The sequence below is a fragment of the Palaemon carinicauda genome, chromosome 43 (assembly GCF_036898095.1).
Source record: "Palaemon carinicauda isolate YSFRI2023 chromosome 43, ASM3689809v2, whole genome shotgun sequence".
Lineage (NCBI taxonomy): Eukaryota > Metazoa > Arthropoda > Malacostraca > Decapoda > Palaemonidae > Palaemon > Palaemon carinicauda.
In genome coordinates this window covers 26347654-26364500 of record NC_090767.1, presented here as the reverse complement: position 1 = coordinate 26364500, position 16847 = coordinate 26347654, and the positions used below count along the sequence as shown (strand labels likewise).

Below are 16847 nucleotides of genomic sequence, written 5' to 3'. Positions count from 1 at the left end.
TTATTATTAATGAAATAAGTCTTTTATTATAAAATCATAATCTGTCCATGACATGATGCCATTAAACCGAAGGGAGTGGAGAGGCAGGGTTGACTAGGCCTATTACTACCAGACACCATTCATCTCCATCTTTCTTCCCCCAACACCCAATCTTCAACACTCTCTCTCTCTCTCTCTCTCTCTCTCTCTCTCTCTCTCAAAGGTGGTCTGGCAAATTCAAACTTCAGATTGCAAACAGTTAATTTGACCACGAAAATGAAAAGTTTTAATTATCAAAATATGAGAAACAAAAATGGACATTAGATGTTCCCCACTGTCTATATATGCACGACACCCCCACATTCTGAGTGACCTAAGGTTTAAAGGTCACTCATGAATGGCAGAGGCCAGGAACAGGACAATGTGTGTGTGTGTGCATATATGATCAGTCTCTAGGGCATTGTCCTGTTCCTTGTCTCTGCCATTCATGAGTGACCTTTAAACCTTAGGTTACTCAGTTTACGAGTTGAGTACGCTTACCACTACGCCACGAGGTCTAAAAAGGGAAACATGTCGATTAAACAAATTTAATAAAGAGAGAGAGAGAGAGAGAGAGAGAGAGAGAGAGAGAGAGAGAGAGAGAGTTACTCGTATGCATATCACTTAGTTAAGATCACACGAACGATGGTCTACAGTAAACCAGAAGTAGTTTTTAAGTTTAAACCTTTTATCATTCTATTTAGGAAATTCAAATGCAGAACAAACGAACAATAATAACGAGGAATATTTAAATAAATGTAAGAAAAACTTTGCAAATCATTTAATAGGTGTAGACTAGTGTTGCAGGTTGCATGAGATTATAGGCCTAGTTTAGTGGTGTTTGAGTGAACAAAAACTTATTTTGTTCTCCCAGTCTCCCTTTTCCATCTAATATGATGCAAAAGTCAAATTGAAATATATGATTGATATTAGTAAGTGAAATTCGAAAAGAAATAAGTATTTACACCAGATTTGAGTGTGTATTAAGGTACCCGGTTACCTGGAGTAAGCTGTTCTCACCCTTACGATGTCAGACAGTAAGGGTGATTCCAGTTGCTTTTTTACAATGGCATACGTCCTTTTAACGGAAGAATGTCCGTATTAATGTAATCATGTACTGTATATATGAAGAGAGAGAGAGAGAGAGAGAGAGAGAGAGAGAGAGAGAGATTTAACATCACAGAAGCACATGGCGAAACAATAACATGGGAGTTCTAGTCTAATCGTTCGATTTAATTTGGCGTAGGCTTCGTTTTAACTTTAAGATTTAAATCTGTGAATCAAAACTTTATTTTAGTAACTTATGCTTTAATTCTAATTTATGTCTTAGTTACTTGATTCGAATATGGCTATTCTATTCTTGAAATCACATATCTTTTAATATAATAACTACTTATGCAGAGTCGAAGTTAAAATTGAAGACATTCGAACACCAAATACGTTTCTTTCGCGATTAGGATAAAGTGAATGGATTTGAGACGTAAAACTAGGCCTACGCCATTGTTTTCTATGTCATTTCCTCTATTTGAATAATGTTGGCATAATTACACGAGAAGATAATTATTTTTATTGCTGATTGTCTGGGAGTAACCTATTTGTTATTGTAAATATGTGTGCGTGCGTGTGTTTGTGCAAGGCTAACACCTTGAACACAGTCGATTCCTAATGTTGCATCTTTTGATCTTTTCTAGACTTTAATAAATCTATAATTTCGAAATTTACATTTTATAAAAACGTGGAAAATTATATAGATAATATAACAAAGTAAGCAATAAATGACTCATTATAAACAAAATAGAAATATTGACGTTTCATAAATCGAAGGATTCGAGTGACAGATGAGCAGCGATGCCAAATTTCCTCCTAACTACATTATTTCCCTTACTAATATTGATACTGGATTTGACATTTACATTTGGCAGAAGGGGTATAAGGACTGTGGATATGAGAGAGAGAGAGAGAGAGAGAGAGAGAGAGAGAGAGAGAGAGAGAGAGAGAGTAGGCCTATGCTCTCTTTGAGAGCTTGGGTGTCTTTTACTAATTTTTAGCTGCCTAATACGATGTCAGGATCATAAAAGCCTTATTTTCCTCTCGGTGTTTAAAGGTTACTCATGAATGGCACAAGCAAGGGTCAGTGACAATGCCCTAGAGACTGACCATATACACAGATGATCAGCGCCCAAATCCCATCGCCACCCAAGCTAGGACCGGGGAGGGCCAGGGAATGGCTCACGATGACTCAGCATGTAGACCTGTAGGTTCCCCCCAAACATCCAATTCTTAGCTCGCAAGGATGGTGAGGTTGCAGACACCGCAAGAAACTATAAAGGTTGAGCGGGTCTCGAACCCCAGTCCGGCAGATTGCCAGAAGTAATAAAGGCGTTGAATTAATTGTCTTTCCTGAAGCGTTTTTAATGGTGACATTCCCAAAGTTGTGATGTGTAATAAGGGACAGGCGCCAAAAGGCTGGATAAGTAATTAGGCCTCTGTGAGTGTGTGTGCACGAGTGAAATAGCAAGATACTTATTCTCTATCCCTTGAGAGATAGACCTTAGGCCAGGGTCTAGGGCCTGCGCAAGTCTGGGCCAATTGTGCTCAATAGTCCATGACTTTAAAAATGGCTGCCACATTAGGAAGAGGCTAACTCTGAAAATACTTTGACAATTTGAACCAAATTTGGTGGACATAAAAATTGCAATATAAATGACCTTGGCTTTGACCACAAGGTCATAGGACAATTTTTTTGAAAAAAAAATTCGTTTTAGAATTTTTTGAAAAATCTAGTGTGCTGGACAGTCCGATTTCATTAAAAAATGAATCTGTTCGTGAGTAGTAAGGGTTAGGTGGTTAAAAACTGTACTTTAGGCCTCTTTGTAGACTTATAAACAATAATACACTCTTTCCAATCCTTTTATGTTTTCAATATCCCTAAAAGCATATTATTGGGAAATTGTGTGTGAAGTTCTTTCTAATATTTGCTTCAGAAATTCTGATGTTCTCTAGTTATTATTATTATTATTATTATTATTATTATTATTATTATTATTATTATTATTATTATTATTATTATTGTCTCAGTAATATTTTTGTATCACCTAGAAAAAATGCAGTTGAAACTTACTCGAATTCTATGTCCAAATATTTCATTTCCTTTTGAAGTTTTCGAGATTTTTTTGGTAGATCATAATTTTCCTTTTAATTGTTTCAACGCTAATCTTTTACTTACGATTTTGCCTTCAATTTCACTTTTTTTTCTTTTCCTTTTGAGCTTATATAAAGTTATATTTTTTTACTTCTCTCTCTCTCTCTCTCTCTCTCTCTCTCTCTCTCTCTCTCTCGGGGTAACATTTAATGTTTATTTTGCTCAAAGCTTCTTATTTTAGTAGAATTTTGTTCCATTTGTTTTTTTTTCGATGCCACAACCTTTTTTTTTAAAATATTAGAAAAAAATTCCCTCTGAATATCATTCAGAAAATGAATGGCAGCTGGTGAGCACTGGACAGTGGCCGGGCTTCCGACTTCCCTTTCTTATATTTTCTGTTATTATTATTATTATTATTATTATTATATTATTATTATTATTATTATTGAAACTAACCACCCATTTCCAATTCACCAATCAAAGCTGCCCTTCTTAATTCAACCAATGATATGTTGCCTCGTTTCAATTTCTGTTTCATACCCGTATAACTTATGTTACCAAATGAAAGATGAATTCATCACTTTTAGAATTATTTGGATGAATTATGTTAGACAAATTGTTTGGAAGGATGTTGAAACACCTATGACTTTTTTGGCCCTGATTGCAAACAACTAGAGTTGACTATCTACCAGGTATTTAATAATGTTCCTTGGTCTAGACCATTCTTGAGGTAAGATACACCGTTATGTAATAAATGTTGACATTTATAGAAATGATAAATCTGAAGGTGAGTCTAGTACTACATGTAACAGCAGCTCAATATCTTGTTAAGATTGAACCACTAATCACAAGAGTGTTATGAAGGATCGATTAGGGGCAGATAAGTAGATCTTCTCTTACTGTATCTTAAACTTATCATAGATAAGCAAATAAAAGCTATAAAATCTTGCAAACGCTTTGAATTACTCAGAGAAAGTTTGGATGTACTCCGTGACTTACAACTTAAAAATGTCCAGCTTAAATGAACTTCTCTCTTTCTCTCTCTCTCTCTCTCTCTCTCTCTCTCTCTCTCCTAACTATTGCCTTTTGTGGCTATAAAACCCCTTGCTGGCAAAAAGCGTAAGGCACAAACTAAAAAACAAAATAAAGGAGTAAAGTATGATTTCATAGACCCATAAAACTTATTCAAATTTCACTGTATATAATAAAAAAGAACATTGCAATAATTTTCTCTTCTAAAAGAATAATAGTGTAAATTCATTAATTACCACAAGTGACTTATTTAATCAATGATTTGAGAAGAAAGAAAATCTAATTTTGGGAAATATAGAAAAGTGATCAGTGAGACTAACGGTCGACATCGAAGAGGAAATACTTTCAACGCTTTGTTTAAATTATTATTATTATTATTATTATATTATTATTATTATTATTATTATTATTATTATTATTATTACGTACTCCAAAAGGAAAGCAGTTACTGTGTTTAGGTATTAGTTCTTAATGTGTTTTTAGATTGATCAAAAATTAAATTTCATAATTTCGAGAGAGAGAGAGAGAGAGAGAGAGAGAGAGAGAGAGAGAGAGAGCTAAATACAGTGACCTAACAAAGCAACCGACCAGCAGACCTATAGACCGATATTATCAACAAAATCATAAGATGATTACACATTTACTCTGTACATGGAACACCGTAAACACTTGCTTTTGATTTTCTTAACATTTCTAAAACATTTTGTTTGTGTCTGAAATTTTCCTCATTTCTGATTCAGAATTATCAATATATTTCTTAAGGATTCAAAAAGAATAAAAAATCGTTATGCTCTGCTAGGATATATTGTTAAGCGGATATATTGATACATTATAGTGATGGAAGGTTATATTCATACATCCATACATCCGTGGATGGATGTATGTAAAGTAATACACTAAAATGAACATAATAAAGATATCTTGAAATCAAAGATGATCATCAGGGGGAGGTTGAAGGAACGTCGTCCTTCTCAGGGCATCGGGACTGGCATAAACCATAACTCTCTGATGAACAATCCCTTAGATACAATTTGAAAGGATCAGAAGAAGAATACCTGAAAATGAACCCACAACGCCTCGAAGGGTCTGATCGGTATCCTTCCATCCAAAGGTCTTCTGGGACGAGAGATCCGTTCACTCGTCCACTTCCCGTCGTAGACACCAACCCAACGAACTTTGAAAGGAGACAATTGAAAAGAAACATAAGAAATAAGAGAGAAAAAGAAAGGAACAAATATGAATATGAACGATATAAGGAAAATTAATACATATTTTTGTTTTTTTTACCAATCTAGAAATTCTCCGTGACTTTGATGATCATTTAAACACACACACACACACACACACACACACATATATATATATATATATATATATATGTGTGTGTGTGTGTGTGTGTGTGTGTGCATAAGTAAAAGTGATTTTTTATTTAACCTTAGCGGTTTCTGTAATGATGATGGGTGGCTCCAGTGAAGACGGAACACAATTGTTACTGCCATATTCTTCAAATGTACCGAAATCTGCAAATCTCTTTCTAAACCACATTCTCTCTCTCTCTCTCTCTCTCTCTCTCTCTCTCTCCTATCAATTCTATATAAAATACTTAACTCACTATAACTAAAAGAGCGACCCACATCCTGTAGTTGTTGCAGACTCATATTTTGTGCAAGTCTCATTCCTTCCTCTTCGCACGTCTTCTTCATTGCCTGGAATGTTAACCGTTGCTCGATCAACATTAGGCATCCAACTCCGGGAAATCTTTTTGCTGGGCTTCTGCACTGGAACTCTGGAAGAAGAAGATTAAGAAGAATAAGAATATGAAGAAAAAGGAGGAGGAGGGAAAGGAAGAAAAGAGGGAGTTAGACTTAAGAAACAATAATAATTAGCATTATTTTTATAATATACCTCACTTTTTCACCCACTCACGTACGCAGTAACAGTGTTTTTTTTTTCTTTTTTCTTTTTTTTCTTTTTTCTTTTTTTATCCCCGCACTGTTACCGGAATCTTTTCAAGCTTGACTTTGCATGTATTTGTTTGCATGAAACTGCTTGTATAGAAACTCATTATATTTTATATGTTGAATAAAAGTCAGTTGCATTCATCTTGTCACTCTGTTGTTACCCAACATCATTCTATCACAGCGATGAGTAAGGTGAGCACCGACATGAGAGGTGTTGAAGCGTTTAATTTCTAACTTCTGGGGCCATTATAAACCTTGTAGATGCCATGTAAGGAAAAAATTGAGTGTAGAAAATCTCTCTCTCTCTCTCTCTCTCTCTCTCTCTCTCTCTCTCTCTTATATATATATATATATATATACAGTATTTACACACACATATATATATATATATATATACATATATATGTATATATACATATATATATCAAAAAGGAAAACAACATATATATGTATATATATATATATATATATATAATTATATATATATAAGATTTTATTTTTCTGTTATTCTTTTTCTTTTAAAATATAACAAAATAACTTTGTTGTAGCGTCCTTACCACAAGATGTTCTCCCATCTCCCTCGAAAGGTTTGTTGCAGGAACAGCTGTAACTCCCAATGCTATTCTTGCATTTTGCATTGGGGACACACTCGTCTTTGCCTTCAGCACACTCATCGACGTCTGTTAAGGAGGAAAAGAAGGATTGAAGTCCTTAGAAGAAAGCTGACTTTGCATTCATAATATTCTGCTTCCAAGAAATAGAAAGCAAGACTTTCTATGAAGCAGTTTTTTATACAGATATAATTAGAAAATGAACATTATTATGTATTTGACCCTTTTTCAACAGTTAGTTTAAAGGAAGTTTTGAAAGTTACAACATTTGTATTGTTTTCAGGAAATCTATTCGGAATGAATGGTTTATATCTTAAAATATATCTTTGATAATGATTGTAACTAAACTTCTGTTATATTACAATGACGAAATTATTATTAATATTAATAATAATATTAATAGTAATATTAATATTATTTTAATATCATAATATCATAATGGTATAATATAATATCATGTTACCATCATATTATGATATTAAAATATTTTTATAATACTATAATATAACATTATGATATTATGTATATACCGTGTATATATATATATATATATGTATGTATATATATATATATATATATAATTTATATATATAATTTATATACATATATATATATGTATATATACAATATAAATATATATATATATATATATATATACACATATATATATATATATATATACATTTATATATATGTGTATATATATATACATATATATATATATATACACATATATATAAATGTATATATATATATATATATATATTTATATTATATATATACATATATATATATTATATATATACAGTATATATATATATATATATATATGTATATATATATACTGTATATATATAATTTATATATATATATATGTATATATATATATATATATATATATATATACATTTATATATATATATATACACACATATATATAAATGTATATATATATATATATATACATATATATGTATATATATATACATTTATATATATGTGTATATATATATATATATATAAATGTATATATACATACATATATATATACATATATATATATATATATATATATATGATTGTGAAAATAAAATCAAATACGAGAAGAGTTAAAGGAAGATCCATTCATGAACACAAAAAACAGATAAGCTGATACCCAAACAGATCAAAATCTTCAAAGAGAACGTAGATAGAAGCGTATTGATGGTAAAGAGAAGTATTTTATATTCATAAATATCATAATAAGACTATACATATATGCCTTAAAAATTCACTAATTATCATTAGCATAATACAAATGTCACATCAATAATAATAAATGGAACTGTGAAAATTTGGAATAAAACAATGGAAGAGAATGCAGGAAACATTTCTCAAATAAATCAAGAAAAGAAAACTAATAAAGAGTGAAAGAATGGCAAATTGAACATAGCTATGGAAAAGAATCAAACTATATCATGAGGTTATACTGATCTACAGATGTCAATGAAAAGAGTTCTTTGAAAAGAACAACATAAAGATGTATAGTGTGTCTTACCTTCACATTCTGAACCATCCCAGGTGAAACCATAAGGACAAGAACAGGTGAAGCTGAACAGGGTGTTCTCACAGGTACCAATCTCTCCACAGGGGAGACCTCCTTCTAAGCACTCGTCTGTTGTAAGAATAATGTTGCATAGAATCAGTTATTCACCTGAACACAAGACTCTAATTTTATTTCTACCGGTTACACAATGCAAAAATGATAATGTTTTTTTTTTCATAATTTAAAGACTAAGGTACATTTTCTTTATTATATTTTTTTTCTAAAAGTTTCTTCTATTGAATTACTTTTTCATTTCTTCAAGCTAAAGGTTGAGATGTATAATACAATAATAAGGTCAGTGTTAATGTTTGATATAAGAGAGAGGAGAGCATTGTAGGATCATGTTAGGGTGGTATGGTAAGATAGAGAGGAAGGCAGGGAGTTAGATAGCAAGGTAAATGAAGGATGATAGGGAGAGATCAATGCTTCAAGTGTGTATTAATAACTGACCTTTTTGTGCCAAAGAGATGACTCCAGAAATCTCCTCGTGAAAAGACTTGATCTCTTGATTGGCTGGGAAGAAGAAAATAATCCTTTGAACAACTTATTGTAACTGTTGTGCTCTCTGAAATCTTCTCTAATTGATGAAGAAATAGATATGGTTCTACTCTCCAAAGTAATTAGGAAAGCAGATGAACAAGAACATAAACAGAACATTTATTGAGGATATCGGTCAGACAAGTACATGATATATTCAAGATTGTGTTAATATAAAGAAGTATTTCCAATCTTTTTTTAGCTACATTTCATAAATTATTATAACTGAATATAAAAATAAAAAAACTTACCTGCTGCTGATACATTAGTCAAGTGTTCCAAGTCTTCCCCTTTGAGACACTGGGCAGTCTCTCGGCTGAGGCCTGAAGTAGAAAAGGGGATAATATGCAAGATTATATATATATATATATATATATACATATATATATATATATATATATATTTATATATGTATATTATATATATATATATATATATATATACTATTAAAAAATATCTCATCAAGATGAACCGATAAGCATTTAGGAGGGATGATCCAAATTGCTGGAATAACAAGTACCTTCCACGTGTTCCAGTTCATGATGAAGTCCTGGACAAAAAATGGTTCACCATGAGCGTATATTGCAATCAAATATTATGCCTCAAATTATCTAATATGAGATTAGTCATTAGGGTAAGAAATATACAATGATAAATCAATTTGCTCTAAATATTTGGAAGATTACCTTGAAAATAAGTTTTTTGATTCCCTTGTTCCTGCTGCACATCTGAAAATAAAAATGTCTTAAAATACTGGTGTGCGTCTTAAGTAATAAAAATGCAATAGATACTCTAAAGTCTAAAAAAAAAAAAAAAATAGAGCGTAGCTGATGAAAGACAACTCTTATATATGATATGACGTTTTTTTATATCATTTAACTGTGTCAAAATGAAATACAAATACTGTATATGCAACGAAAGCTCTTGAATATCCGTCAAAAAGTGTGAAAACTATTGAATGTGCAATTAATGCTCTCGAATAAGATACAGGAATGTCAAGACTGAAACAACACTGCATATTCCATGAATAATAGTGTTTGTTATTTCAAGATTAACTCAAAGAAAAACAACTGTTGTGTAAATATCTTTCAACAGTATGAGAACAAGACAACGACTGGATATGCAATGATGACTCCTTAACCACACATAAGTCATCATATAATCATCTTTTTGGGTGTAAAGTGAAGACATAGAGACAAAGGAAATTAAATGATTTGGAAAAAATCTATTGGAAAGATTACCTTGAAGATTATATTCAAGAAGTTGAAGTTTCTCCTGCATATCTGAAAATAAAAAAAAAATATTTTTCAAATGTCTGCATAAATAAAAAAAATCAATATTCTAATAACTTTGCAATTAAGGAAATTGTTCCAAACTATGAAGATTAATATTGACTCTAATTATTAGTTGCTGGATTGACATATTAAATAAAATCTATAAATATCATAATAGTCCAGAAGAGACTTACCCGGAATTCTTTGTAGAAGCTCGTCATGCCCTGAAAGGAAAGTGTAGATTTGATCAATCATTTTGAGTGAAGAGAATAAGAATTAGAGGGAAACACATATATATAAATAAATTCTGTCTCTAAATGATGATTTCAAATCTATCAAAAGAGAAACAAAAAGAAGACGAAAAGAGCTTATTCGTGAATGTCAAGGAAAAATAGAACGTAGTATATGCAATGAAAATACAACTATTTCAAACGTAGTTTAGGCTCTTGAACATAATTGGTGCACAACAAGAAGTCACAGGACACAAATTCTTTTCCATAGGGAATTTTCACGAACATAGAAGGCCTTATTCTTCCTCATCCTTTTATCTACCTCATTCCCCTTTCACCACTTACCCAATCCCTCAACTTCCATTCTCGGTCTATGACTATTTACTATCTAATGACCTCACATTATACTAGTGGCAAAAATGTCGTAGATATATTAATCTATATATTAATATATATATGTTACATATATTATATGTATATATATGTATGTACCTATATATGTATATATATATATATGTATATATATATACATATATATATATATATATATATTATATGTATATATATATGTGTGTGTATATATATATATATATATATGTATATATATATATATATATATGTATATATATGTATATATATATGTATATATATATATATATATATACACACACATATATATATATATATATTTATATATATATATATATATATATATTAAGTAACCTGGAAAGCCTTCCTCACGACAGAGTGAGGTATGATCTATAGGAGCAAGATTACACAAACCTTATATCTCACTAAAGAGGAAGCATCATCTCCACGTCGCCAAACTCTTAGCAACAGTTGCAATCTCTCTAAAGACACATCCTCAAAATATTTTCCCCCATACACTGAGAATCATTAGGTGTTGTTATTGGTTACGAGGAACTACTTGTGTAAACATAGTTTAAAATAGTTCAGTTTCAAGTCTAGGCAGTAAGTAATGATAAAACAGTAACAGATAATATTATCTAAATCTAAGAAAAGTAATGACATGGACTGTTGATTCTGCTAAATAGACATTACCTCGGTCAAGATCTCTGAAATAGTATTCATCAAACACAGATCTCCCTTAAGGGCTATGAGTGATTGACCAAATAAATACACTTTTTAAAAGCAAACTACAGATCATAGGATTTCAACTTGAAAGTAAAAGGCCAACACTTTGGTTAGATTCCCTGCAATAATACTTAGAAACGATCCACTAACTCCTCTCTGGTGAACTTTGTACACAAGAATTATATGATTCATATGATCAAAGGCAGCACAAAAATTCTGACAACAATCAATGAAAAATTATAAATAAATAAAGCCCTGATAGAGAGGGAGGAAGATATTTAGCTGGCGAGGTGGAGGGAAGGATGCTATAGAAATATATCAATGCTTTAAGTGTATATAAACTGACCTTGTGCCAAAGAGATGACTCCAGATATCTCCTCGTGAACATAAGACTTGATCTCTTCCTTTGCTGGAAAGAAGAAAATAATCCCTTGAGCTACATATTGTGAGTTTGCTATCTTCTTCTTTCATTGATCAAGGAAGAACACAAAGATATGACTCCACTCCACCATGTGATTGAGAAACCAAATGAACAAGAACAAGATCAGCAAATATATTGATGATGTTAATCATACAAGTGATGGTCAATATTTCATGTTGCAATTTCTATCTTCTTTGAACTATACATTTCAAGAATCACAATCACTAACTAAAGAGAACTTACCTGCTGCTGATACATTAGTCAAGTGTTCCAAGACTTCCCTTCTGACAAGCTGTCCGGTCTCTTGGCTGAGCCCTAAAGTAGAGAAGGAGATTATATGCAAGATCTTCTTAGCAGAGAAAGAGGATTCAGGGGAAGGAGAGAATTATTATTGTAAATTGATTCAAAATTGAATCCATGGAAATAAGCTCCTTATTAAAAGTTAGTCCAGATTTTATGATAATAATTATTCAGAAAAGAGAAGAGAATTAATTCAGATGTGTTCTCTCTATGTAAGGGTACTTATTGATTCCTATGTGGATTAAAAATTATTTCTCATAGTCAAAATAACTTTCAGGAGATCTTCCTTTCTACCATTTTCTGTTTTACTGCATTTCTGAGAACGTTCAAAATTCTAAACAATTAAAAAGTCATCTGTCTTAATGACAAATTTCCTTTTTTTTCACAATATATTCTGGATGGTTTACTGATACACCTGAGGAAAAGACAACAAAATACTGATTATAATATCAAATTCTATTATTTATTCAAAAAGTTGATGATCTCCACGATAAGATAACCAAAGAAGGATTAAACTTTCATATTTTAGATTATTCTAAAAACATCTCATCCAGATAAAAAGATACGAATATTAGAAGAATGAACCAAAATGTTAGAATATCAAGTACCTTTCACGTGTTCCAGTTCATGATGGAGTTCTGGAGAAAAAAAAAAAAAGGTTTACCGTGAGCATATATTGCAATCAAATGTTGTACCTCAAATTATCTAATACGAGTTTAGTCATTAGGTTAAGAAATATACAATGATAAATCAATTTACTCTAAATATTTGGAAAATTACCTTGAAAATTAGTTTTCTGATTCCCAAGTTCCTGCTGTACATCTGAAAATAAAAATATCTTAAAATAATGGTCTGTGTTTTGAAGAATAAAAATGCAATAAATACTCCCAAGTCTAAAAAATTAGAGAGTAGCTGATGAAATACAACTTTTATATATGGTATAACATTTTCAAGTCTCATTCAACTGTGTCAAAATAAAGTAAAAAAAAAAGTGTATATGCAACGAAAGCTCTTGAATATCCTTCAAAAGTGTGAAAACCAAAGACAACTATTGAATGTGCACTTAAGGCTCTTGAATAACATAGAGGAGTGTCAATACTAAAACAATACTGCATATTCAATGAATAATATGGTTTGCTATTTCAAGATTATCTAAAAAAAGAAAAAAAACTGTTGTTCATGTACATAGAGGTTCTTAAATCTCCGTCAGTAGAGTCAGGGCCAAACAAAACTACTTGAAAAGAAATGGAGGGTCATGAATCTCGATGAAGTTTCAAGAAGAGAGATAACCATTTTATGCAAATATAGCTCCTAAATTCATTTCAAGATTGTCAAGATAAAATAACATAGCCTCCTATTCATTGAAAGATATCAAATCATAAAAAAAATGTAAGTGTAAGTGACAGCTACTCTATAAACAATGTAGGATCGCCAATTTCATAAATTTCTAAGAAAAAGGATACCACTTCACTTGTAGGGTGTTATCATTACAATTATTTTGGTAATCACTGGCTATAGAGCCTACTGAATTATAGTGTGGGGATAGAGGTTACATCCAGCTTCATTAGGAGTCCATCACTGTCCTCACTATTAGTGCTGTTTCAAGTGGCATTCTATTTTGCACAAGTCCTGGGGCTACAATCGGCGCCTACCTTCTCTTGATTCCTTTTCAATGACTTAGGTTGGTTCCTATTGCTTCTATCCTTTTAAGGACAATTTCTAAATGCATATAACACAGCCATCTGAATTCAATTCATAAGTTTTGGTCATTTTATATTTTCTTCTCTCCCTATATATAAGTCTTGAGTCTCGCATTACTGCGACTTCTATGAGGGATACTCTTTTTTCGTTGTCTTGCATCACTCTGTCCGTCTTTATATTGCAGCTCCAGACTAATTTTCTACCACAGCTTGAGTTGCATATTCGTACCATTGTATGCTGTATTGTATTTCATATTTTACAGACTCCAATGGAGAGTGTTAGACACTGTATTATATTATTCATTATGTTGTTGTTGAAAAAGTACTTCAATTCATTGGCGATGTGGTTACTGGCTTCCTATTTTGCCATACATTTCATACACTTTAACGAGGTGTTATTTCCGTCTGTAGCATTTTTCCTCTTTTCTCATTATATTCTTCTACATCTTCATCCTGTTTCATCTCACTTCTATTATTATTTCAGATATTCAGATAACTCTGTAATTCAGGATATTATTATACATCTGTTATGTAGTCTATCAATTGACGATTAATATCTAATATAATTGGATTGCTGGATTGACAATTCAAATAAAAGGTATATATATATATATATATATATGTGTGTGTGTGTGTGTGTGTGTATGTGTCATAGGAGTATGAAACCTTGGTGTGTCTTCTTTGAAAGTCAGAAAAAAAGACAACTACTGGGTGTCAAGCGAAAATATAGAGAAAAGTTAGGGAAATTAGAAATAGTGAAAACAATCTATTATTATTATTATTATTATTATTATTATTATTATTATTATTATTATTAGCTAAGTTATAGCACTAGTTGGAAAAGCAATATGCTATAAGCCCAAGGGCTCCCTGAGGGAAAAATAGCCCAGAGAGGAAAGGAAATAAGGAGATAAGTAAACGATATAAGAAGTAAGATTACCTTGAAGATTATTTTCAAGATGTTGGAATTTCTGCTGCATATCTGAAAATATAATTAAAGATTTTTCAAATGGTTGCATCAATGAAAAAGAATTAAATTCTCAATATGCTAATAACTGTGTAATTCAGGATACTGATCGAAACTATGATCAATTTATACTTAGATTATGTAGTCTATCTGATGATGATTAATATTTACACTAATTATTAGTTTCTGGATCAACAGATTAAATAAAAACTCTAAATATCATGATGAAAGTCCAGAAGAGACTTACCAGGAATTCTTTGTAGAAGCTCGTCATGCCCTGAAAGGAAAGTGTAGATCTGATCAATCATTTTGAGTGAAGAGAATAAGAATTAGAGGGAAACACATATATAAATAAATTCTGTCTCTAAATGATGATTTCAAATCTATCAAAAGTGAAACAAGAAGAAGAAGACGCAAGTATCTTATTCGAGATCGTCAAGGGATATGAGAACATTGTATGTGTAATGAAAAGACATCTATTTTAAAACGTAACTTAAGCTCTGAAACATAATTTGCTAAACAACAAGAAGTCACTGTACACAATTTTATTCTCCAAAGGCTTTTATATGTGAAATGCCAGCGAATTTTCATGAATATAAAAGGCCTTATTCTTTCTTAATCTTTTCTCTACCTTATCCCCCTTTCACCACTTACCTCAACCCTTAAATTCCATTCTCAGTCTATGTCTATTTATCTATATATATATAAACACACACACACACACACACATATATATATATATATATATATGTATATATATATATACATATATATATATATATATATATACATATATCTATATCTATATCTATCTATATATATATATATATATATACATATATCTATATATATATATATATATGTATATTATATATATATATATATATACACGTAAGTAGGAATCTATATAACATTACTCTATTCTGACTATATGTATATAAAAAGAAAGATTTAAAACAGGTTGCACATCATCTTCGGTTCCACATAAATCTTACAACACACACAAAACTTAAAGTCATCATTTACTGTTCGCTCTCTCATTCTCCTTATGAGCTATTGGTGGGAGTTTTGGATGGTCCTTCAGGCAAATGCAAATGTCAGACCTTTCCTAGAACTAGCCTAGTTGGAAAAGGGTTTTAGTGCTGACCATATAATATAGGACTCATCAATAATTCATTGTTCTTCACAGTACACTACATGTACCTCAGTTTAGAAAGGAATGAGGAGGTAGTTATGGATATACAGAAGAGATATAACAACAAAACTATTTGATTGGGAGGATCATCAAACATTTAAACATAACACCAAGAAAACAAAACTTGTATAATATTATCGAGTATTTATACTTTTCAAAGGAAAAGCCAAATGTTAAACATAATTCGATATAATATATGCTTTATATGGCATAGTTTTTCGATTATTATCATAAAAACAAAAACATTCAAGAATAGGTAAACATATTTTTTAAAATAACCTGGAAATCCTTATTAGCGAGAGAGAGAGAGAGAGAGAGAGAGAGAGAGAGAGAGAGAGAGAGAAAGAGAGATATGATCTATAGAAGCAAAATAAGACAAAACTTGTCTCAGTAAAGAGGAAACATCATCTCCACGTCAGACTCTCAGGAGCATTAGCGATCTCTCTGAAGACACTTCTTGAAGACACTTCTTCACCTTACCATATTCATCATACACAGAGAATCATCAAATGTTGTTGTTGTTGCTTACGATAGACTACTTAATTAAAATTAGTTTAAAGTATTTCGATTTTATGTTTAGACAGTGATTAAGGATACAACAGACATTATTATAGCGATCTAAGAGAGGTCATTTCATGAAGTGGTCATTTTGATATTATTATTATTATTGATATTATTATTATTTTTGTTATCATTATTAGTATAATTATTATTATTATTATTATTATTATTATTATTATTATTATCATTATTATTACTTGCTAAGCAACAACCCTATT

At 31.0% G+C, this 16847-nt stretch overlaps 1 protein-coding gene across 5 annotated transcripts in view; it reads right to left on the bottom strand.

Annotated features, from left to right (window-relative positions):
- Window positions 1-4987: 4987 nt before the first annotated feature.
- LOC137633991 (uncharacterized) overlaps window positions 4988-16847 on the bottom strand; it is a 13484-nt gene continuing 1624 nt past the window's right edge. The window contains exons 2-16 of one of the 5 annotated variants that reach the window (XM_068366229.1): window positions 15121-15150; window positions 14847-14888; window positions 12987-13028; window positions 12815-12844; window positions 12150-12221; window positions 11832-11894; window positions 10355-10384; window positions 10128-10169; window positions 9573-9614; window positions 9138-9209; window positions 8800-8862; window positions 8302-8418; window positions 6711-6833; window positions 5805-5978; window positions 4988-5366 (exon numbers count right to left, since the gene is read on the bottom strand). In XM_068366229.1, the coding sequence (XP_068222330.1) occupies window positions 5233-5366; window positions 5805-5978; window positions 6711-6833; window positions 8302-8418; window positions 8800-8862; window positions 9138-9209; window positions 9573-9614; window positions 10128-10169; window positions 10355-10384; window positions 11832-11894; window positions 12150-12221; window positions 12815-12844; window positions 12987-13028; window positions 14847-14888; window positions 15121-15150 (1076 nt within the window). In that variant the 3' untranslated portion in view covers window positions 4988-5232. The remainder of the gene's footprint in view (window positions 5367-5804; window positions 5979-6710; window positions 6834-8301; window positions 8419-8799; window positions 8863-9137; window positions 9210-9572; window positions 9615-10127; window positions 10170-10354; window positions 10385-11831; window positions 11895-12149; window positions 12222-12814; window positions 12845-12986; window positions 13029-14846; window positions 14889-15120; window positions 15151-16847) is intronic. The other 4 variants (XM_068366230.1, XM_068366231.1, XM_068366232.1 and 1 more) reach the window with 4 other exon arrangements.